Genomic DNA, 24,660 nt, shown 5'->3' on the forward strand with positions numbered 1-24,660 from the left:
GCCAGTGGCCGCGACCCCACCACGCGGTATACCGTCGTCGAGGACGCCACAAATGTAAACATCGCTACAGCTGATCATCGTGACATATATACGCGTATATGTGCGTAAGTACGTATTTTAGTGGTTGCCGCCCTCGCTTCGTCTAATCCCGTCTGCACGCGCGTATCGTAACCACGATATTCCAATATGTATGCCCAGTGCCGTATTATCATCTGGTAACAGCGTTCCTCAAACTGGAGCCTCCCTGATCCCTACCGGTCTGTGAACTTTCTTATACAGAATTTCTTTATTTCTTATGAACTCTCCTTTAAATCAAATGAACTGGTAACGTCGGTAAACGGCTTTCCTGGGATTATTCTTATTTCACAAATTATGGTGTGACCACCGAACAATTGACCATATTTTACGAATATCTCGCAAAATCTATGGGGATCATGCGAAATCGGACACTTTTTGGAGTAACATCGCGGATTTTTACGAAATTCGAATATGTTTCAACAAAAATATTTGTATACTCTTTCCGAAGAGTATTATTTGTAGAGAAAGCATTGGTATCGTTCTTTATTTTATAGAGTCATACCACGCGAAGTCGAATACTTTTTAGAGTAACATGTAACGAGATTTGAATATGTTTCAACAAAAATATTTTTATACTTTTTCTGAAGAGTATTATTAGTGGAGAGAGCATTGGTATCGTTCTTTATTTTATAAAGTCATATCACAAGAGTCGGACACTTTTTAAATGAAACAAGATGAAAGAAGAAAGAAGAACAGATCATTAGATGAAGAAAATGAAACGTTCTGCCCGTATTGCAACATTTTAAAAATTGTCGCTTTTACAACAGTTTCAAGTTTTGTGCTGCCTTTTTTTCAATAAATTATAACTATTGAACCAGCCAGCGGATGAAAATAAGCTTTCACGGGTTTACAGAGCAAATATAAGAATATCAAATAAAAATAATTTCAGTTTAAACAAAAGTTTTTTTAATAATTTTTTTTTAATTGTTTCAAACAAATGCCTTATTTGTAAACGACGGTCACTTTTCAAAATTCGAAGAAATTGGAAATATAGCCTCGTTTACCCTCTTTATGGAGAAACTTTCACAAAGATGGAAAAATTTTAATTACCAATACGGTAGCACAATACCATTAGCGTTCAATTAAATTAATTTTCATTCAGTCAATTTAAATTACTCCATTCTTTTGGAGGGATATTCTTGTACTTTTTTCAGTTTATTGTTTTCTTGTAGAACACACTAATTGTAAAGATTCTATGAAGATAAGAATCAATCGATAATGTAGTACTAGTATCTTATGGTAATGACTACAAATACTGTGTATTAATAATAAAAAATAAAAGTAAATAAAAAGATATTATGAAATAAAATTAATAAAGCTCAATGTGTATGTGAAAACGTTAAGACTGTTAATTTAGGACATTACACTTGTTAGATAAGTAATTGTAAAAATTTTATGGAGGTAAAAATCGACCGATATTGTAGCACAAATATCTTATGATGGTAATATAAATAATCAATGTTACTATATATTCCATCATTAGGACATTGTCGCAAGTCTAAAATGAAGAGCCACAATTTTGAACGTTAAAATAAAAAGTGTAACTTTTCATAGGAACAACATTACACATCGATGTATTGTTTTACTAACAAAAAAAACCAACAAAAAAATTTGAGATGAGGGTCAAAGCTCGTTAGTTTTTTATTGCAAATCTGTACGAAAACCAATAAGAAGTTTTATTATTAAACAAACCAAATACAATTATTTCAATCATTAATTAGTACTGAAAGATAAGAATGCGTAAATTACGAAGCAAACTGCCATTCTATGAAAGAAACCTATGTAACCACAATGAGGCGATCAAGAAACACATGATTGGAAGACTAATATGTATAAGATTCCATATGTAATTAAAGCTGATTATAAGAAATACGAAGAGATTGACAAATACGAGGAGAAGACATTTTTTCGTTATAATTATTAATCTATTCTAAATCAGAACTTTTACTTTCGAATATATACGATAGGAAAACATCGGAAATTATTTTAATAACACTTTGTTTGCAGAAACACACGTTGGTCTATTAAAACAAATTTTTGTTTAATTACGTAAATTTCATGCTATTATTAGTTAAACATAATATGAAAACATTAAAGTTTTAATAAAATAATTATATATTTATTGATGATATAGAGAGCATGTAATTGTAAATACTTGTATATCGAGGTATATAAGTGTATATCAAGAATATCTACATGATAACTTTCAGCGAATAATTACGTTTGACTCACCTACAGCAAGCAAAAATTATTACATAAGATTCTCGGGGTTTCTTCGAAGTGAGGAATATTAAACTTCTAAAATCTTGCTTACAGTAGATAATATGTACCATTAGATTCTCTTAACTAACATATTGAATATGTTATTATAACAATCGAACAACATTTTTGTAAATTATTTACATATCAACTATACTTAACACATTGCGGACGGCTGACTAGATATCTTGTCTTTCATATTACGTCGCCCGACCACTAGGTATGGTTAGAAATAAAATTTCTGATCCGCAATGTGTTAACACGTTCACTGCTGTAGCTTTTTTCATTAATTAGTATTTAACAGTACGGATCGATTACTGTCCGCACTGCGTTTTCACATTTAACGATACAATGCAAATTGTATGCCTGTAGATTAGAAAATTTCAATAAAAATAGTGGAAAAATGATGAAAATACTATTTTAGCATGTAATGAGGGAAAATCCAGTACAAGATACATATGCCACCGCTGTAGTGAACATGTTAATTCTGAGATTAAATTATGTTAATATTGTGCTTCTTGCAAGTAAAATTTTAAATATTGTGGCAAAAACCTCAGGTACTGCATGTATTGAAAACTAATTAATATAATAAAACTCGTCTTAAATATATTCATTTTCTAATGAGGATCTGAATTAAATGTTAATATTCCATGACTATCCATGTTTTCTACAAGTGGTTTGATACCCATAGTCCATATCACTGGTGAATCTGTATCAATGGTTACTTCAGAACAATTATCATATGTATTCGAAGAGCTTACTAAACCTCCAAACTGCATAGTTGCATTATCTGAAAATTGAAACATTTTTTTATTACATTATATTGTTCACAGATTCTACTCTAGTCTACTTCTAATCTTGAATATGTAGTCTTATATAACTCAAGTATTTATCTTTTATTAGAGCAACTAATACATACTTAAATTCCACTTTAAACCAGTTGTTGTTATACAATTAACAGGTGCACCAATTGGTAAAAGTCCACACCAGCTATTATTTTGCACCAAAATATCCGGAATCCTTATACTATGAAAACCTGGCTTTAAAATCCAAGTTAACGAATTGCTGGCAACATGAATAATCTAGAATAAATAGAATTCAGCAAACGGAATAAAACATTTTGGAAGGATTAAATGTAATAATTACCTGAACGTGTCTGATAAGTTTATCGCTTTTATAAAGCGTGTTAATATTTCCTAGGATATGATCAAATCGTCCTGAAGACTCTACGAACACATACACTGCCTTTAACTAGAAACAATAATATTTCTATTATTAGATGTGAATTATAAATAAAACAATTTTGTAATGCAATCAATATTACATTTATATTTTCATTGCTGACATATTCATCTAACTGAAGTAGAGCTTTTGTATAATCCGAATGATTCTGGTCAGGTGTCTCTACAATCGTTGGTCCCATGAATTTTAACTTGTCGAGAACCGTAGGTGAACAACTATCCATATCACCAGTAATTAAATTTGGCATGTATTCATTATATTTTCCAGTTAGTAGATCTATACCCTGCTTTTCTAAATAGTGTAACCACCTTTGAGTTCCACCATCAACGGTAACTTTAATCTGAGCTAAACAATACATTCATGTATATGATAAAAATGATCGAGCATGGCTTTCAAGGCTTTCCATGATGTAATATCTTCATAGTGAGAAAACATACCTTTTTCCCAAATTTGAAACAAAATGTAATTTTTCCACAAAAGGGGACTGTTCAATATGACTACGGCATACTTGTAACGACAGGAACAATTAAATATTTCAAGGGGATCCCATACTGTTTTATTTAAATCTTCAACATCTTGCATTATTAGACTTGTTTTAAATGTTCTTGAAACTGTGAATAATGTGTGAAAAACTAGGTTATGAAGAACATATTACGAATATAATTATAATTCGAACTGTTTAAACACTATCAACGAATTTTTGAATTATTAACGTCTTATAAAAGTTAGATTCGACATTTACTATTTTCGTTTTAAGTCACAGCCACCTTTACTACTAGAGGTGGCTGTGTTTAAGTCTTACGTAACAATTGTTGAACTTTATTCGCGACGAAATTCAATTTCGAAATAGTTCTGAGACCACGCATAATTTACATTTAACGCTTAAAACTAAGAATAAAAAAGTAAGATTTCTCATATTTATTTCACACTGTTCAGAAACATCAAAAACATCTGTGATAATTCTATTTTGCATGAGAATCATGCTGGAGGGATATGACGATTCAACAATGTACTGTGTACTAGCATACATCAATATAAATTTGATTACTAAAGAATATAGAGGTAATGCAAATAAGATTAATTAAGATTTAGTGAATCACAGAATTGCGTAGTATATTTAAAGAAAAAAATAATTGATAAATATTGGACGGTTTACGGTCAACAAAATGAATGGTGAACATAAGTATAATTGAGGTAATTTATAAAAAAATTACAGAAGATATGTAATAATGGAAATACTAAAAAGAAATTAATGTTTTTCTAGATTATTAAATTAAATTGTTTGAAATCTTTGGATGCTATTTTACAACATATTTTTTTTTTAACACGTTCACACCGGCCGCCGTGTACCACCGGGGGCTCACGCTCACCGCGTGTCTATCAGATGGCGTATTCATCCGCGCCGCTTTATGGCAAGAAACACAAGTAGACAAATAACAGCGCCGTCGTCTCTGAAATTGGTATGTAGACGGTAACTCTTTAAATAAATAAAATACATACAAATTAATTGTCTTAAATAGAACCTTAATATTTTTGCCATAATAAGATGGTATTTGATTAGACAAATTCATTGATCTAACATACTTGTAATAATTTAATAGAATTAACATGTGGCGCCATCGATAGGTAAATACCTAAGTTTGTGATGGAAATAGTTCTCACTATTGTAGCTAGATGGCGCAATTAACTAAAACTTCATATTTATTGCTGCTTATATTTATAACTATTCATCAAAATAATAAATTTCACATATTAACTACTATATTGTAGTGTTATGAAGTAAGGAATGGTAGAATCATGCATTCATGACAAATAAGCAATATCTGATTAAATGTGACGCGCGTACTTGTCAAATTACGTATGCATATGTATATGTGTACATATGTATATATAACCCGCCACATCTCGTACACTCCCATAGGTAAGGTTTACAATGAATTGTACTCTAAAGTTTAACGGAAATGAATTGTATGTCAATTCTTATTGAGATTTTCTTAACAAATGCTCTCAAAATGGCGTGTGTAGTCACCGAGGTTGAGCGTACTCAAACAATTCCTTTCAAATTAATGTAAATATTAAATAATTATGAAAAACTTATATAACAATAAAGTGAATGTAAAAAATTAAATATACTTGAATCATGTGAAATGAAATCACAAATTAAAACATATATAATCAATATTTTGGTGACTTTATTTATTTGCTGAATATATTAAAAAAACGTATGATGAAAGTTCAAATATCTGTTTATGATATTTATTACATGAACTTCTATTTTAGATTTATATGAGATTAATTTTCCAAAAGTTATGTCGTTGAAACTTCGAATCTGGAAAAATGTTTCCGGTTTCGCTGGTCGGTGTAACGATATAATTTATTCCCCTCCAAAATTATCAAAATGTCAGGACATTCTTGTATACTGGGGAGGTGATGTACAGGTATACAGTTAATAACAGTACTATTGTGATAGTAATCATGAAATAAATATTTACAATATATTCTTCAAAGTATTATAATCTTTTTATAGGATATTCAAGAAAATATGGAGCAACATGCAGATAGTAAAAAATATATAGAATGGAGTCTAGAAAATACCGCTAAAATACTTACAGTAAATTTTCCCAATAAACACATATTTGTTGTTCGACCAAAAAGGTAAAGCTTATAAAAGCTTATAAAAAATTGCTAAGATAATCTGTTTTATGTATTCTTTTTATCATTTTCAATATTGTTTTAGAATGCATCAAACAAGTTGTGCTATGTTTAGCTGTTTTGATAATTTTGTACCATCGAGTGAATATGGCATTCCATCAATTACTCTAAACCATAATGCTTTAAAGCACTTACAAGAATTACTAAAATCTTCTTTAGAACTTGTTAAAGCAAGTAATATAGACGAGGTATATTTCAAGTCACACCTTTTGCATTAAACTATAAATCGTAATTTTTAATAGAAGCGAATATTTGAATTTTTAGGATCCTCAGTTTAGTATTGAGAAAGCAAAATTATCATTAGTAGGTTTCAGCAAAGGCTGTGTTGTATTGAACCAATTACTTTATGAGATCTATTATTACCAAAAGGAATATGAGACTGAAACTAATACTGAAATTAATAATACTGAATTTAATAGTACTGAATTTAATAACTTTGTGAAACTCATCAAAAGTATGTGGTGGTTAGATGGTGGACATGGAGGTTTAAAGGATGCATGGATTACAGACATATGGATACTGAGATATTTTTCGAACTTGAGTAATATACTAATTCTCTAAAGAAACGTTTCTTAATTTTCTAGCAGCATTGCTTTTCAAACTTCATATATTATTGTAGGAATAGATGTTAATGTACATGTTACACCGTACCAAGTTCAGGATCCTTATCGTCAATGGATTCGCCAAGAGGAACGTCAATTTTGTGCACTTTTAATGTCAATGAATGTTCCGGTAAAGAGAACTTTACATTTTGCCGATAAACCGAGAAGTTTAGAAAATCACTTTAAAATCCTTACGGTTGTTGGAGATCACACAGCAGAATATCGAGCTACTGATCCTACTTAGAAGTAATGAATTCTAATAAATACTAATTAACAGTATTAAACTGTGTGTTAAATATTTTAAATATCATTACAGTACATATAAATTTTTACATTATTGGAAGATTTTATTTATTTTAATTCTGCACTATAATATTATAACCTAATGTAAAAATATTAATTTTATGTAATACATTAACGTGTTACATGAAAAAAGTAACCTGTAAATACATTTTTGAATGCATTCATGATATGTCAATTGTGTAATATTTCTAAATAGTTTTAGAATAATTTAAATTTAAAATAAAATATTTAAAACAATGTTTGTATGTTACAAAACTTTATATACAACATAATATTATTCATGTAACACAATTCATAGAAAACAGGAAAATTCACATGAAATAAATATTTTATATTAGATGTTTGATGTTTTAAAAGTTGTTTCAATTATATTGTACTAGCATTTATTTTGACACTTAGTATGATAGTACATTATGCTCCTGGATTCTGAAAAGAATTTTTTCAATTAATATCTATTGTAATCATCTATTGTTCAATCACCCACACACTGATTTTTTAATTAAATTAATTACCATTATTTAAGTGCGATAACTTAACTTCTGCCCATTCATCGGATCCATCACAACAGTCACAATATCCATCGTTAACTTTGTATGATGGTATCTTCACTGAGATTTGATTGGTATTATTATTATCATAGGATAAAAACAAATATATAATAAAATATAAGTGATTTAATACCTGTAAATTGTGTAGACGAGATTTCACAATTAAAGAAACCATTATTGCATGCATTGGTGCCAGGCTCATCGCTACCATCCACAGGACAATCACAATAATTGTCATTAATTTTAAAGAAGTCTATTTCTGTCTTTGAAGTAAAACAAACAAATTTTCCATGCGCATTTGGCAAATATTTTGAAATATCTTGATCACGTGTACCACGTAATGATACAATTCTACCATCCTTATCACGAAGAAGCTTAGAATGCAATGGTTCATTCCATTTCGAGTCCACTTTACCAGTAACAATGTAATTAGGTGTTCGTACAGAGCCACTAATTAATTTGCCTACGATTGCTTGGTTAAGTTGTTTAAAATAAAATAACTGATGAGCAACGAAAATAATAGCGGCTACGAACACGCAGATTAATGTATACTTCAATTTTTTTCGAAGAAAACGACGTTTCCATGAGATTTCAGTTTTCATATTTGCCGGTTCAGCGGTTGCCTTCTATTTAATTGGAGTTTGAAATAATTTTTCTTTGCCACGTAGTTTCCCCTTTTAACGCTTGCTTGAAGTTTCGTTTTTGAATTCGAAGCATTTGTTACGTATTTTGTACAATTAACAAATTGCGCAAATTTGGTATTTTTTCCTAATCAAAGGTCACTTTACGTTTTATTTACAAACACAATATACAGTTCATACGGACTGTTTTGAACATAGTCACGGTTGCATCTTGTCACATAACTGGTACCCAAACGAAGTTGTCTACAAGTAGCGGTATTCCAATGGTGCATCCAGAAACTACAATAACTACATTCCATTGGTACATCCACTACAATATATTATTTTAAACATTTATCTGCTTTTACATATGTAAATCCAGAAATAATTATTAATCCTTTAGTTAGTAGCACCATTTAGTATGTACAGTGGAAACTATTTTCAGTATAAACTTGGACATTTTCTCACCGATAACGCCACTAGTACTCGAACCTGCTCACAGTGCGATGATAGCTCAAATTCGATATCGAAATATGTTATAAAGTCTCTCGAGTCAAAATTGTAACAAAAACAATGTTATTTTTATAGTTAAGCGAAATCTAATGATTTCCAAACTCTCGCTAAAGCGTCTCCTTAAATAAAGACGGAAATATCTATTCACGAGAAAAATAGTAAGTAAAAACATAGAAAGCATTTTTCTTATCTCACAATATATATGTAAGTATGTATGCTTTCTTTTTTTCCACTAAATTGTTTGTGATTCCAAGTTTGAGAAATGCTCCTCTATAACGATAAATTGTTGTACGCATAGCTTTATTTTTAACATGTTAATTAAAAAAAAAAATGTATTTATCATTAAAATGTCTAGTTTATAAGATGTAGGAAAGAATATATTGTAAAAAATGTTAATTTATTAAGTTTAAAAATTTGAAAATGTTTATAATGTAATAATTAAATAAACGATTATCGTCTCTGTATGTTAATAATGAGATTAACAAGTTATTAAAATTTGTTCAAATATGGAAAATTAATTTAATCTTTTTGTTTAAAATAAAATTATACAATAAAATCAATATTATGGTGACTTTATAAATACAAAAATGTGTAATGTTCACTTAAATCATACATATGAAGTACAGTAAAGTAGTAAATTTCATTGTTTGTAATTTTAATGACAGAAATGTTAAAGTACTTGTTAGAAATTGCGAAATCTATTTTATCATATATTACAACATAAGAAAGATGTATGCAAAAATTGTATTAGATGTTACAGTGATTCTTAATGGTATAAGCGGATTGTGGCAATACATTTGATGCATGTATTATCAATATTTAGTTTATAAGTTTATCATTCTTTTTCAAGCTGAAAGAATTAGTTTCGTTTACATCGCTCTTCCCATGCCACGACCCATTTGACCTTGTGAATCTTGACTACTTTTAGGATTTTTTATAGTCTCATCCACAGATAAGATAAGGCATGCTGCTTCAACTGCAGCTGTTAGTGCATTAATTTTTACAAGAGCAGGTTCCCATATAAATGCATCCATATTATCACCAATATCTGCCTTCAAAATGTTAACACCATAGGTGTGCATACCGTTGTGCTGCTTTTGTCGCAATTTGTTTAAAATATTTGTTGCATCGTAACCAGCATTGTCACACAATTGTCTGAAAATTATAATAATTATGTAAATATCTATGCTACATACGACTGAAACTACAAATATGACCATGTAAGATTTAAAGATAATATAGAACATACCTTGGTATAACTTCCAGTGCACGCGCTATCGCTCCAATTAAAAGTTGTTCTTTTCCTTCTATAAGTCGAGAAAAATCTCGCAAAGTTTTGGACAGCTGCATTTCCATGGCCCCTCCACCAGCCACGGTGGCATTGGCTTTAAGCATACGTCTTACAACCATGATAGCATCGTGCAAAGACCTTTCAGTTTCCTCCAAAAACTGATCAGCACCCCCACGTAGTATAAATGTGCACGCTTTAGCATTTGCTCCTTCATAGAAGAAATTAAATCTGGAACAAAGTAATTTAATATAGTAACTGTTATCGGCATACTTTCAATGTATATTGATTACTTAATGCTTTATCTAAATACCTTTCTCCACCAACTTGCTTCTCCTGAAACCATGCACATTTACCAAGATCAGATTTCTTAATATCGTGTACTGTTGTTAAGATACAACCACCGCAAGCTTTCATAGTTCTTTTCAAATCCTCGTCAGGAACTCTGCCTGCACAGAACTTATTTCGGTCTGCAAAATATTGCGTAGCAACGTCACCGATAGGTAATTTCGATAATACAACATTTGCTCCGCTCTTGTGAATTTTTTCAAGTTTGTCATACAAAATTTGCCATTCAGCATCAACTACTTTTTGATATTCCGCAACACTATCTACGCGTACTTCAGCATTGTCTCTTTCTGCTTTAAGTTCCAATTCTATGTTCAATAAAGCAATGAAACACTCGCCCTCAGTTCTTTTGGGTTGCATCTCGAATCCAGCATAAGAAAACGTCTTTTTAAAAGCCACCCCATTAACTAATTCTGAGTCTTCTAGTGCTCCTCCAGAAACCTATATTTAAGATATGTTAAAACGATATTTCATATTTTCTCAGTTACAGGTTTTTCTAAATCAAATTACCTTTTTAATGCCAATCATGTTAAGGGGCATCATGTCATCGAGTGTCATTACTGCTTTCACAACTAAACGGCTAAAAAACTGTTTATGGTGATGAAGTAACTTTGAATTCAGAGATGTTTCTGCACAGCGTTGTGCTACTTCTTGTATCTTTGCTACACAACCTTCGTTAATCTTTTCGCTCGATGCATTTATTTTATCAATTGCTACTTGAAGTGCAAGACGAAGAGCTTTAATCATGATACGTGGATGAACTCCTTCCTCGATAAATGGCTTCATTTGATTCAAAAATTCTCCTGCTAGTAAAACTACAGTTGTAGTACCATCACCAACCTATAACAGAAATTAAAATATTATAAGGAAAATAAAACATTTTAATAAAATGTTTGAACTTTATTGAGATAACTATCTATCTTTGAAATGTTATCAGTCTTCAAGTTCTCAACTGTGCTGTTCTCTGCAAGAACATTAACAATGTTTTTACTTATTACATTGCCAATTTATTATGTTACAGAGGTAATGTATATATTTTATTATCTATCCTGGACAAACCCCTAATAAGAATTTTATTTAGGATAGATGAAGAAACAGCATAGGTGTTGCCATGTTGTTGATTTTTCAGCTTTTTTCTAGCTAAAATTTATGACTTCAATTTCCTCTTTCATTCTGCTCAGTATTTAAACATTTACCCTACTTTGTCTTTATATAGTCATTTAATTATATATTATTCCTGCATTTTTCTGATTTTACATATACATAGCATCTATAAAGTATTACTTACTTCTGCATCTTGAGATTTGGCAATATCTACCAATGTTCTTGCCGCTGGGTGAACAATTTCCAACATTCTTAAAATAGTTACACCATCATTTGAAATAGTGGCTTTTCCATTTTGGTCCACGATAAGCTTGTCCATGCCTCGAGGACCTAAAGTAGTTTTCACGGCATCTACCACTACTTGACATGCATTTATATTTGATATCAGTTGTTGTTTTCCTTGTGAGGCATCAGTGCCTTCCTTGAGTAAAATTATTTGAGGTTGCTGAAAAAAACATGTTCAAATAATCTTCCATAATTATTAACAATAACAATCATGTTAATAATAATAAAAGTAATATACTCTCATGTATCTTCCCATCTTTGATATTTATATTATTTAAATATACGTGCAATTGTATAGTAAAATAGTGATTTTAAGTTTCTTGCGAAATTTGTTAAATTTTACAAGACAAATGAATTAAGAATTAACGTGTATTTCATTGTTCTGTTACTACGTGAAATGTTGATTACAAGTATGATCGATTAGTTTACAGTAAGAATAAGGAAATAGCTATCCCATTAGTAAGATATCTTCCACATGCACATTGTGGGAGTAAACCGAAATTAATCTCCATATAAGGTTAGAACAACCGAACCTATAATACAACGTCATTTTCACGCGGATTAATTTATCTTTGGCGTACATACATCCATATATCCGAATAATTCTGTTAACTATTGTAAAAAAGAATCGTTATTTTCTGAGACAAAATGTATTTCTTTTATTGTATCCTTATAGACAGAAGGCGGTTTCCAGCGAAATTAGTAATATAAATTTATGTTAATATCAATAAACGAAATCTGTACGCATTTTATTGCCGAGTTAAAAATATTGTTTATAACTTACCATTTTTGCTGTTTATTTTACGATTACCCGGTTTTTCTTAATTTCACTCACTGTATGCACGAGCACAATTACTTCGCTAACCTGTAAATGCCTGTAAATCGTATTCGAGACGATTCTGCCAGGATACAAGCGTCAAGACTTTCCGGAAGTAGACATGTTAGAAACGAACGACCAATCAGAAATTAGAATTCAAACTTGCCAACCATTCATATTCTCTGAATCTATCTTTTGAATCTTCTGAATATAAGATAACATATCTTAACATACATTTAATATCGTTTATTTAAAAGAAGTAGTAGTTAACGAAAGAAAATATTTAGAGTAAGCGTTTCAAAATTGTATAGTTCACTGTTTTTAATTATGATTAAAGCAATTTACTGTTAGGACTACAATTAACAAATTTGTTTAGCTTAGACATTGCTATCTTATACTATGTTACAATTACCATTCATGTTACAATTAGATTAAATGTTAATTACGATAATGCAACAATTGATACTACCGTTTTCTTATCACGACCTCGTGTTTTTCTGAACGAACAATAGATGGCGTTGATTTAAACGAAAAAAGAAAATATTTTCATCTATTACGATATTATACCGCAGGGGACAATGTCTGTTCATATTTATGATATTATACCGCAGGGGACAATGTCTGTTCATATTTATGATATTATAATTCGTTGGTATAATTCGTGGCCTGATTACGCGAATAGAAACTAGAATTCAACATTCTCCGCTTATTTATTTTTAGCCGTTGTAACTGTATACTCTACTAGCTCAAATAGTATATATTTATACTGTTTGTCTGATGCCACACAACCAGTTATCTCTCACGAAAGAGCTAAACTACCGAATTTACTTTCGTCTGCTTTAGCCGCGTTACAGCCTTTGAGCGATGTATACATTTCTTTGAAACACATGTCGACGTATAGTTAAAAAAAGTGTATATCCTGTGTTGCACGACGCTTCTTATTTTAAGTGTACATCAACAAAATCGTGTATTTGCATACGCTTCAGATCAAGACAGTCGCGTTAACGAGGTAAACAAAAATAAATTCTACATTCGAAGAATTAAAATAATACTATGCAAAGAATAATACAGTTAGAGTCTGAAACTGTATTGTTTTTACAATTTTATTGTAACTTTTCGTACTCTAAGCTATCTCGTTGCAAAATGTGCAAACTGTACCGTTGAAAGCATGTGATTTATTATAATGATATTTGGTTAGTATCTCTAGATATCGAGATTATCGATATTTGTCAAGAGTCTCTCGTTGGCTAAAGTCTTAAACATGTTTGTTTATCTTCTCAAATTACACCACTTTATATGAAGTGTGCTCGTACACTATCTTCCTTATATAAATGCTTTCTCTCGCTTTCTTCAAGTGTCACACATTCTTTTTCTACGTAACATCAATGTACATGTTTTTGTACATGTCTCAGTATAATATAACATATTTTGTTTTTTTTACTTTTTCGTGCTACTTGAATGGGAAACTTCAAGGAAACGTGCATTTTTGAAAAAATTGAACAACTCTATCCTGTATAATTCGAGTACAAAGGGTCAATTTATATTCTGCGGTACGTTGAGGGTTAGGGTTGCCAGGAAGATGATGGTGCCAAGTAGAATGATTTTCGTGTACACGGTTACATACAGGGTGTCTACATATAAGTCCGGACATACGCAGGGTGTCAATTTTACAACAAATTTCCAACAAAAAATTACTCTTAGACATTTCCTTTGTGTCGCCTTATTCTCGAGTATTTTCACTTTTAATATTTTTTCTCTGTTTTCGACTTGACACTCTTTAAACGGCCATAACTCTACTAAATTACAGTGCAAACTTAAAAATCAGTACACCATTCGAAAGAGCGTTAAATTTTCCATCTCCTTGATGCAAAATCAAAATTTATTACGTAGGGTTAATAAGTGAAAAATTAGGTCAAACTTTACATTGTGACAATTAAAAAAAAATTGACTTTTTCTGTATTCGTTTTACATAGACAAAGACATAGTTGTTTGGCGGGCACTCCTCGGGAAAAACTTCCTCGAAGTCTCAGTTTTTGAATGGAATTTGAAGATGAACAAAAATTCTACGGTGGTATTTTAGGGAGAAAATGACTTTTGAATGCAGAAAACGTGTGGGTTTTTAGGTAAAAATCGACATTTTTCAACAAAAATCACTTTAAAATTAGCTTGACATCGGGTTTGATGTATTTTTTTGTGACACTCCCGAGTCTTCCCAATTAGGAAAAAAGTTGGTTTTTTTATATCTCAAGGTTCTGTTTCTTTTTTCAATAAATTATTTTTTTCAAATTTAGACTCTTTTATCCGATCCCCTGTGTCGAAAACATCGATTTTTTGCTTTGTGAAATCGATCGTGTTCCGATCTCCATATCATTTATCGGTACACCGAGGTAGATTTTGACTATTAAATAGTCTCTAAAAATGAAATTCTACGGATACATGTTCAAAAACAATTATTATTCACCTCTTACTCAGGTTCTACACGCGGCTGGGAGACGCTTGACGTGTAAAAAAAACTAGTTTTTTTTCCTAATTGGGAAGACTCGGGAGTATCACCAAAAAATACATCAAACCCGATGTCAAGCCAATTTTAAAGTGACGGGTCGATTTTTGTTGAAAAATGTCGATTTTTACCTAAAAACCCACACGTTTTCTGCATTCAAAAGTCATTTTCTCCCTAAAATACCACCGTAGAATTTTTGTTCATCTTCAAATTCCATTCAAAAACTGAGACTTCGAGGAAGTTTTTCCCGAGGAATGCCCGCCAAACAACTATGTCTTTGTCTATGAAAAACGAATACAGAAAAAGTCAATTTTTTTTTAATTGTCACAATGTAAAGTTTGACCTAATTTTTCACTTATTAACCCTACGTAATAAATTTTGATTTTGCATCAAGGAGATGGAAAATTTAACGCTCTTTCGAATGGTGTACTGATTTTTAAGTTTGCACTGTAATTTAGTAGAGTTATGGCCGTTTAAAGAGTATCAAGTCGAAAACAGAGAAAAAATATTAAAAGTGAAAATACTCGAGAATAAGGCGACACAAAGGAAATGTCTAAGAGTAATTTTTTGTTGGAAATTTGTTGTAAAATTGACACCCTGCGTATGTCCGGACTTATATGTAGACACCCTGTATAGTTCGCGCAAACTACACATACTGTATCTATCTTGCGCGCAAGATGCTGACCTTACAACTGTGCACATGCGTGAAAATAACTCCCACCTGATGACGACGAGCCAATGACAAATCGATATGTTCGAAATTTTAACGCGAAAGCTCGAAAGCTTTTACGATTCCTTGTTCCTCTCAGCTGCTGAGACAGCAGTCGACAGTGAAATCTCGAGAGCGTCGCATCGCGAGTAGTAAGTATACGGTCACGTGTGTTTCAAGTGTACCCACGTTATTGTTAAATGTAAAGTTACTATTTAAATTTCATCGCTATTTAATTATTTAGTACGCGTTATATGGAATAGTACTTATGATAATTAATACTTTAACTGCTGGAAAAGGATTTCCTTAGGATATATTAGTATACATTAATTTAAATTAACAGTAATTTCACTTACGATACATTACATCTTTTACATTTTTACCGCTAAAGAAAGAGTACAAATTTTGATTTAGTTAATATATTAGGTGTAGAAATTAATTCTGTATCTTTACATTCACACATTTATAATTCTAGTTTAAGTAGAAATATTCGCTCGTCATTTTGTTGTTAGAGTATCAAACTTTTGAGTGTACCTAATCTTCATTGTAATGAATTTTGCTCATGATTGTTCTTCTGACAGATTACAAGTGGACTTGGCAATTACTAGATGTAGAAATTAATTCTGTAGCTCTGCATTTAATTATTTATGTTTCCCTTTACAAATAAATGGTAAGTTTAGTTTAGAAAGACAGAGAATTAATTTCCACACCTAATATTATATTTTATCAATATTATTGTACAGTATACAGTCTGAGAAAAGATAGAAACACTATAAATTCAGAGAAGAATTGAATGTTTAGTACTCCTTTTACCTTTGCGACTGCGTCTTCTAGAACAACATTCATATCATTTTTAATTATTTTACTTGGAATGTTTTGGTTTGTAATATCTTAAACATTTTTGGGCTCGCTTTTGCCTTGAGCTCTGTCCAAATATTTTCAGACATGTTTAATAATATTTAATTCAGGATGTTTGGGTGACCTACTCGTAACTTTTAATGTATCATTCTCCTCTAAATCTTTTAAATAATTAATATTACATTTATACGTAGAATATTATGTATGTATTATGAATGTATAAAACGCAATATTTATTTCATTGACATATATTTATTTAAGTGTTATGCAAGCTTCGGTTGAAGTAAAAGAAAAACCTTGCTGTATCATCTAACTAGGCTGCATATGATTTTTATCAAACATACTTTTGTCGGTGGTCGCGCCAATTTTCAGTTTCCTCATTAGGAGAAGCACATAATACGCATACTTGTCGCTACATCATTGAAATGATACTGTTTCGAGATAGTATGGTAAAAATGTTGTAAATCATTCGAGATAAACAAATACGATTCTTCGTTTAGGCAAATTATATGGATACACTTCGAGATTTAATAAAATAATATACAAAAACAATGCAATTCGTTTATTGGAAAAAACCATATATGTAAAAAAATGTACATTTACGTGTATTTATAAAATAAAATTACAATCGATGTTTACGAATTGAGGAAAAAATGGAAAACGTAAGTGATTGGTACTAGCATTTATTATTTCGAATAATATTATCGTTATAATATTATTATTCAGTTCACCATTAATGAGAACAATATTTGAATATTATTATTATAATATTGCTACTGCGAACAGTGATTGTGCTGAGTATCTGCATTTTTTATTTCACGTATTTTTATTTAATTTAGAAATGATGCAATTAAGCCATCACTTTAAAATAGAAAATAGTATACGATGATGTATCATTTATACACAAGACCACGGACAATTGCTATTAACTATTTATATCACCGCCACGCATATCAACGTAAATTTATATAGCCACTGGGCTGTGCCTAATGCATAACGTTCAATCTTACTGCGAAACGCTCATGTATGAAAATTGCCTTAAAGTTCAAGGGAAACACGAAGAGAGAGAATAGAAGAGACAAAGTATGTACATCGATCGAGACAGTATAAATAACAAGGCCAAGTATTTTGGAAATGACCAAAACTCTCAATACAGCGATACTTAAAATTACAGAAAATTTTATTCAAGTTTATAAAACGAACTTTCTTCCAAATTCTAGTAGTTAACTTTTTCTCTACCTTACAATGTACACAGAGCACTGTTTTATATTTAATTGTAATTTTTGTTTAGCAGTCCATGCTTTGATAATTGTAACTTATATGAAAGCATTGCAAAGAAAATCATCTTTTGCTAAACATACTATATTCTGATATTTATATACATATTGCATATCCAAGAATAAAGAGTCAAACAAGAACACGAATTATAGGGTGCGGGATTGGTCGTGTAGGAAAAGCGGTCGACTGTGGATCGGAGGATCGTGGATTCGAATCTCCGTACCTTATTTTTCGTAGAGACTCCTACAATACATACACAAACAAATATGCAAAGATAAAATAAAAAGTTTACTATATAGTACATGTAGGTACGTGATACGAAGATATTCTACAGTCGTATTAGTCTTCGATACTTCGAAATCTACGATTAGAACTTGTGCACAAACATGTAATAGGATATACAGTGGGTGTAGAAAGTATTAGTACACCGATCAATTTCCAAAAAAACTATGTAAAATTGTAATTTATTAACTTATTTTTTATAAACAATGACATTCTACATATTCTCGGAAATCTCTAGAGTAGATAGAGTACAAAAAAAAATAGCTATTTATGTAAGTTGCGAAATTAAGAAGGAAAAAAGAATTAATCGATAGAAATATTGAAGCAATAAGTATTCGCACAACTGTTTAATTTTTAAAACTTGATTAAAGAGAAAGAAATTTACATTAATTTACAAGTATCTAATACTTCCTTTGTGGATTTCCTTTTGATTTTATAATTATTGTAACTTTTCTAAGCATTAAATGAAGTAAATTAATTTATTAGTAAATAATTATTAGTTATTCTATTAGTAGGATCTTCTTCCATTCCTCTATTGGAGCCTTTTTTAAAAGTACTTTACTAGAAATTTGATGTTTTCTAATTCGTACGGAACAATAAACTAATGTGTTTACGTTACAAATTCTACTGTAAATGGTTCGTCGTAAGAATCGTACAAATACTTATTGCTTCTATACTTTTACCCACTTTTCGCATTCTTTTGTTAATTTCACAAATTATATTAACTAGTAAATGTTGTTCGGACTATATCTATCTTAGAAATTTCCGAGAATATGTAAAATATCATTGATTAGAAAAAAAGAAGTTAAGAAACTACAATTTCACACAAAAGTTCCTTTTCTTCTATCATCGATTAGAAATAAAACGCTTGCGTAACATGCCTCGGGCGGAGTTAGTTTGTTTATGAATCATTCGTGCCTCATTTGTCTGGAAAATTTAACCAAGAAACTACAACATCGAAATTAAAGTAATGCCCGGGAATAAATTCTTGATAGAGCGAGGAGCAAGGGAGGTCGAAGAGTTTCTGTAAGACACATTCAGAAAGAGAACTTGTGTCGAGCACCGCGGGACAGCCAAGAAACTGCGAAAACATGAAGACAATATGGATAATTGGTGGACCGGGATGCGGCAAAGGAACACAATGCGAACGCATAATCGCGAAATACGGATTGTACCACATCAGCAGCGGTGATCTCTTGAGGGAAGAGGTTGCCAGTGGTAGTCCCAGGGGAGCTTCCCTTCAAGAGTTAATGTCCAAAGGTCTATTCGTCCCGACGGTAAATTACCTATATTATATTCTCATCGTACACAGGGTGTCACGTGTAAATCACCCGGTGTTTCCTTAAAAATCTATTATGGTATCGACATAATCGTCGCTACTGGAACTGCACACGTATAATCTTTCAGATTATTCAACAAAAGGTAACCATGTATGCATAATAGGGTGGTTTTTACTTCAATGATCTTTGATATCTAGTTTACGTGCTCGCTGAATATCTAGCAAGTACATACAAAAAATTCTTGCAAAATTTGAGCTCTTAATTTTAACACTAACACGTGCTCCAAACCTTCAAAAGTTCTAAATTTTTTCAATTGGTCACTCATTTTTTCGTATAACTCCGGTAATAGTCGATGAAATAATTTGAAATTTGACAGAGTTATAATAATAGAGTTTATTATAATAATAATAATACTTTACTTATAATAATAGGAACAATGTCTAGCCCTATTTCAATAGCCCTACAAATTTCAAATTTTTTCCTAATTATTTCCTTACACATCCGCCAAGTTAGCGGCGCCAAGTAAATATGAAGTTATTTTCTGTACTTAAAATATTTTTGTAATATTATTTAAAATGTATTAGGTATGAACTTATTTATTAGTTTTTATAAAACTTTCACAAACAAAAATTCTTTTTCAGGTAATTCAAAATTTTGTGAATTCTTATTGAAAAAGAAAGAAATCATTGAAATATGGGTAATAACTACCCTAATGGATAATTAATTAATTTTTCGAAATGAACCCTCTAATTTGCGCTTAACGCAATAGATAAACTACATCGAAACTATAGAATTCATTAATACAGAAGGCGCATTTAATGATACAAGATGAATAAATATAAATAGCATTTGCATTAAGAATTCATCCATAAGATATAAATCTTAATCATAATATCAAAGATAAAGTTGAATTAATTGATAAAATATAAGACTTTAATCCTATTATGTTTATTAATATAATAAATATTATTAACCCAATAAAGATAATAATATTAGATAATAAAAAAAATTTGTGTTAATGATAATTTAATAATAATAGTATATTTCAACACAGTTTGTCTATTGCATTCATCACAAATTGAAGGGTTTATTTTGAAAAATCAATCAGAAATGTATGTATTGGTTACCTTCCAATTGAATTAAAGAAACGTAATGTACACTACTCGCACAATAAAACGGAGAAAATGAAATGATATTACTAAAAATTTACGAGATGCAACGAATGGAAAGCAATATGAAGAAAGCAATATTCGTGTAATCGTTCGTAAAATTGTGGTATACGGTAACATCGCTTAGCATAATGTGTGAAGATCCTCGTGATGTACGAGCGAACCTTGCTTTTCTTAGTGTGAAGATCATATGGTTTCCGCTAGGACATTGTGCTGGACCTCATAAGGGAACGGATGGAGAAAGCCAAAAAAGAAGGAGCCACTAAAACTGGATTCCTCATCGATGGATACCCTCGTGAATTAGAACAAGGCAAACTTTTTGAGGAGAAGGTAAGTCTTACCGTATCAGTCATCGAACAATTTTGTTTTTGTAGAGGAAATCATTATCTTTGATCTTTGGGGAAAACGAAGGTTTGGGTTTAAGACTCATCTACTTATTGTAATATTTAATACTGTGGTAGGTAAGAATTTACTAGCGCAGTGCGACACGAAGTTGCTCCTATATGTTATTTAACGAAATTTTCTTCCATTTGACTGAGGAAGTGAAAAATAATTTTTACAGACAATTTTAGATTTTGATGACAATTGAATTAGGTCCCACTGATATAAATTACTTTAAAAATAAATGAAACTTGACATTACAAATTTTAATTTGTATCATGCGTTGGAAATTACGAGGGGATGGTTACATTAGAAATGGGGCACTGGTAAATCTAATGACGGCCTTGTTAAGTAAAAATTGATTATGGTACATGGATTATGGTGGAATTATCTAATTTTTGTCGATCATCCTGTTTTTCGACTAGTTAATGTCGGTTAATACCATATCGTTAACCATATTTATCAGTAGCAGTACAAGTAGAAATAGCGAGTAATAGTCAGACGCGTTAACCAAGTCATGCTCAAGTATCTTTTCACATTTACATTAATCTTTTGGCAGCGAAGAACGTATACACAGGGTGCGGCTGAATAACATGTTCTAACGGGAACGAGGTGGTTCCTTATGAAAAAATAAGAACAAAGTACAAAATAAAATTTGTTCATTTAAAGCTTAGTGTGGCAGAAAATCGAGTTTGAAAATCCTATTCGTATCCTGTTACGGCTGACAATAAGTTACGGTTCGTCGAGCATCGTATAACGCGTATCATGTTTATAAACTGTGTCTCTACTCGGGACTTAAAAATTACCGATTTCAAGAAAAAATACATAGAAGATTTTTAACGAACAACATTTTATTTTATCAATTACGTAACTTACAATTAGACGTAACAGCATAGGTACGATGGATTTTCGACTTTTTGATGGACTGATAGATATCGCTGGATTTTACAATGTATCTGTACAAAATTTATAAGATTTTCGACGAGTAATGGACTTTTAAGTTTTGAATTTTTATTGAAACTAAACGTCGGATGGATAAACTGTGAACACAAAATAGTTTCGTCTTCTCATTCTCTATATGGAGACATTTTTAAAAAATTAATTTGACGAATTTAAAAATTTCGTCTATTTGGACGGGACGCTTAAACTACATCACTTTATTAGAAATTTTCTTATGTAAATTGGCAAAAGTATCGTTCAAAGTATATACTCGTAATACATGTAAGAAAAATTTATATCAGACATTTAATATTAGACTTAAAAGACATTTCCTTATTAAACCTGGCAAAAGTATTATAAGAAAAGTTTATCTCAGACATTTATATTTGACATAAAAGAGTTGAGAATTGATAACGACAACAAATTTTTAAGGTAATACCATAAAAGAGCATAATGAATTTAGGTTTGTCCTGCTGACAAGATAATTTTCTTTGATGTCTCGAACGAAACAATGATGAAAAGGCTGATGGGTCGTGCGGCTGTCTCGCAAAGAGCCGACGATAACGCGGAAACGATAAAAAAAAGAATTGAAATATTCAATGTGAAAAACGGAGAGATCGTCGAACATTACAAGGACAAAGTCGTAAGAGTAAGTATTCAGGAGAACAACATTTCTAGCTACGTAACAAAGATGGGCAAAATTTTATTTGAATAATAGGTAACAAACAAACTCACAATGTAGAAATTTATTCGTGAAATTTGTTTAATCGAACGATTCAATTTTTAGTTTATTTCCGAAAGAAAACCTTTCATGAATCTTTCTCACGATTATTAAAAATAATTACATTATTCATTCATTTTGAAATTGTACATTCTACATATAAGCTAGATAAACTATTGTTTATTATTTATTGTTTATTTATTTGCCATACGAATCAAGCATCTAGAAAGGGATTTTGCCCATCTTTGCCACATAGTATACCTTCATTATACAATAAAAGAAGAACATGTCTAACTTCAGCTGAATAAAGTTAATTTGATCGAATCTTCAGTACCACAGGCAACAAAATAGTAGCACAAGTAGAATGTAGTATTTACTTTTCAGTCGGTTGTAAATTGTCGAATATAAAGCATTTGTTTATTTTTACGTTTTGTAAGAATACTATATACTATACTATACTATACTATACTATACTATACTATACTATACTATAGAATACTAATATACTATATGATAAATTAACCATGATACATTTTGTTTAGATCAATGCTGAAGGCACTGTGGATGAAGTGTTCGCAGAGGCGACGAAAGCGCTCGATCCATTGTTTGCTTAAACACGCGAAAGACTATGCAAGTTCTCGTTTAGGAACGCCTAATAATTCAATCTGATTTTCCCGTGGTTTCAAAATGAAATTCAACATAGTAAATACATATTTTACTGTCATTGATTTTCGTAAATCAAACACTCTATTATAAGTTTCTAGGAAAATTACTTAACGGTTTAATTGACATTAATTTGTTACGAATGAAACTGCGGATTTTATGAGTTTATGAAAAACATGTGTTAAACGTATGCAAAATATATTTCACAAGTTAATATAATATCCGTGTATATTCTACATACGTTTACCGTATGTTTCTGACGTGTATTTGTATATGCCATAAACGTGTAAAATCCGTAGCCTAGTTATAAATTACAATAGGATATCTACGTCGCAAATCTCAAGTACCTGCTCTAAATAGCAATATAGAAGAAATTTACTTCTAAACTAATCTGACATGTCCTAGAAAGTACCTGCTGCTATTTATTACTGTTAAATCATTCATAAATTTACTGTCTGTTTCAAATAATAAATAAAATGTATATATTTTAAAATTCATTTTCCTTTATTACTATATCCCTCATTCAAATTATTTCGTTCCTCAATTTATAATATGTTTTTTCAGGCTTGTACTTGATTAATTGTATTTTATTAGGTATTTTTTATATCTTTTTACAGAATTTTTAGTACTACTATTCACGCGTACCTTCTATTTTTTAACGGGCCAGAATTTGGTCGAAACATGTGGTCGAATATTATACAAAATTTCTAAACTATTTATTCTAACATGTCGTTTTATTAACAGATCATTAAATGCTTTCACGTTGACCGACTAAAAAAATACATTATTTGTTTTTAATTCAATCATATACAGTACATTGTAACAAAAGTAAATCATATAGTAAATAATAGTAAATTCTATCGTCACAGATATGGAAAACTTTAAATAATTTGTAATGTACAAGATGGTCCCCTTGCTCAACTTGATTAACTGTTAAGGTATGCATTTTACGACAAATTTCTTATAGAAAAGTTGAAATGATACAAAGGGGCACATTCTGTAGTGTACATTTTTTTTTTGTTTCATTAATTCAGGCGATTTTTAATTTAGTATAATTTTGATGTCAATATATCGAAGAACGTAGAATTCTGAGTTAACAAAGTATTTTGCTTTGGTTTACTTTATTTACAGCTCGATATTGTATTAGTGTAATATATACAC

The 24,660-nt window shown here is 30.7% G+C and overlaps 4 protein-coding genes across 7 annotated transcripts; 2 read left to right on the top strand and 2 right to left on the bottom strand.

Moving 5' to 3' along the window:
- Positions 1-1,733: 1,733 nt before the first annotated feature.
- On the bottom strand, positions 1,734-8,578 carry LOC128874752 (uncharacterized). Its single transcript, XM_054119793.1, has 7 exons — positions 7,878-8,578; positions 7,709-7,804; positions 4,017-4,190; positions 3,662-3,924; positions 3,484-3,588; positions 3,257-3,419; positions 1,734-3,127 (listed from the first exon to the last, which is right to left on the bottom strand). Exons 1-7 carry the CDS (start codon positions 8,344-8,346, stop codon positions 2,955-2,957), a joined length of 1,443 nt encoding a protein of 480 aa, XP_053975768.1. The 5' UTR covers positions 8,347-8,578; the 3' UTR covers positions 1,734-2,954.
- LOC128874750 (mitochondrial protein C2orf69 homolog) lies at positions 5,286-7,535 on the top strand. Of its 3 annotated transcripts, none has more exons than XM_054119788.1 (6): positions 5,286-5,500; positions 5,860-6,017; positions 6,107-6,234; positions 6,317-6,479; positions 6,556-6,832; positions 6,911-7,535. In XM_054119788.1, the coding sequence occupies exons 1-6, from the start codon at positions 5,440-5,442 to the stop codon at positions 7,135-7,137; spliced, it is 1,014 nt and encodes a 337-aa protein (XP_053975763.1). In that variant the 5' UTR covers positions 5,286-5,439; the 3' UTR covers positions 7,138-7,535. The 3 variants fall into 3 exon arrangements, with proteins under 3 accessions (XP_053975763.1, XP_053975764.1, XP_053975765.1); XM_054119789.1 differs by lacking the exon at positions 5,286-5,500 and adding an exon at positions 5,507-5,647; XM_054119790.1 differs by lacking the exon at positions 5,286-5,500 and adding an exon at positions 5,671-5,801.
- Positions 8,579-9,433: 855 nt separating the features above from the next.
- Positions 9,434-12,846, bottom strand: LOC128874749 (T-complex protein 1 subunit eta). Its single transcript, XM_054119787.1, has 6 exons — positions 12,687-12,846; positions 11,802-12,062; positions 11,024-11,353; positions 10,479-10,954; positions 10,127-10,396; positions 9,434-10,032 (listed from the first exon to the last, which is right to left on the bottom strand). Exons 1-6 carry the CDS (start codon positions 12,687-12,689, stop codon positions 9,747-9,749), a joined length of 1,626 nt encoding a protein of 541 aa, XP_053975762.1. The 5' UTR covers positions 12,690-12,846; the 3' UTR covers positions 9,434-9,746.
- Positions 12,847-13,548: 702 nt separating this feature from the next.
- Positions 13,549-23,992, top strand: LOC128874751 (adenylate kinase isoenzyme 1). Of its 2 annotated transcripts, none has more exons than XM_054119792.1 (5): positions 13,549-13,728; positions 19,342-19,623; positions 21,000-21,125; positions 22,579-22,764; positions 23,379-23,992. In XM_054119792.1, the coding sequence occupies exons 2-5, from the start codon at positions 19,438-19,440 to the stop codon at positions 23,448-23,450; spliced, it is 570 nt and encodes a 189-aa protein (XP_053975767.1). In that variant the 5' UTR covers positions 13,549-13,728; positions 19,342-19,437; the 3' UTR covers positions 23,451-23,992. The 2 variants fall into 2 exon arrangements, with proteins under 2 accessions (XP_053975767.1, XP_053975766.1); XM_054119791.1 differs by lacking the exon at positions 13,549-13,728 and adding an exon at positions 15,945-16,080.
- Positions 23,993-24,660: the final 668 nt, after the last annotated feature.

This window comes from Hylaeus volcanicus, chromosome 4, assembly GCF_026283585.1.
Source record: "Hylaeus volcanicus isolate JK05 chromosome 4, UHH_iyHylVolc1.0_haploid, whole genome shotgun sequence".
Classification (NCBI taxonomy): Eukaryota; Metazoa; Arthropoda; class Insecta; order Hymenoptera; family Colletidae; genus Hylaeus; species Hylaeus volcanicus.

Coding starts and splice junctions, on each gene's coding strand:
- LOC128874750 (XM_054119788.1), top strand. CDS start 5,440: ATGCATATGTATATGTGTACATATGTATATATAACCCGCCACATCTCG. Junction 5,501..5,859: donor CATCTCGTACACTCCCATAG/GTAAGGTTTACA, acceptor CTTCTATTTTAG/ATTTATATGAGATTAATTTT. Junction 6,480..6,555: donor AAGCAAGTAATATAGACGAG/GTATATTTCAAG, acceptor TTGAATTTTTAG/GATCCTCAGTTTAGTATTGA.
- LOC128874752 (XM_054119793.1), bottom strand. CDS start 8,346: ATGAAAACTGAAATCTCATGGAAACGTCGTTTTCTTCGAAAAAAATTG. Junction 4,191..7,708: donor GTTATCGCACTTAAATAATG/GTAATTAATTTA, acceptor CATTATTCACAG/TTTCAAGAACATTTAAAACA. Junction 3,128..3,256: donor TGGTTTAAAGTGGAATTTAA/GTATGTATTAGT, acceptor TTCAATTTTCAG/ATAATGCAACTATGCAGTTT.
- LOC128874749 (XM_054119787.1), bottom strand. Junction 11,354..11,801: donor CCAAATCTCAAGATGCAGAA/GTAAGTAATACT, acceptor TTTCTGTTATAG/GTTGGTGATGGTACTACAAC. Junction 10,397..10,478: donor AAGCAAGTTGGTGGAGAAAG/GTATTTAGATAA, acceptor ACTTTGTTCCAG/ATTTAATTTCTTCTATGAAG.
- LOC128874751 (XM_054119792.1), top strand. CDS start 19,438: ATGAAGACAATATGGATAATTGGTGGACCGGGATGCGGCAAAGGAACA. Junction 21,126..22,578: donor GCAAACTTTTTGAGGAGAAG/GTAAGTCTTACC, acceptor TAATGAATTTAG/GTTTGTCCTGCTGACAAGAT. Junction 22,765..23,378: donor ACAAGGACAAAGTCGTAAGA/GTAAGTATTCAG, acceptor CATTTTGTTTAG/ATCAATGCTGAAGGCACTGT.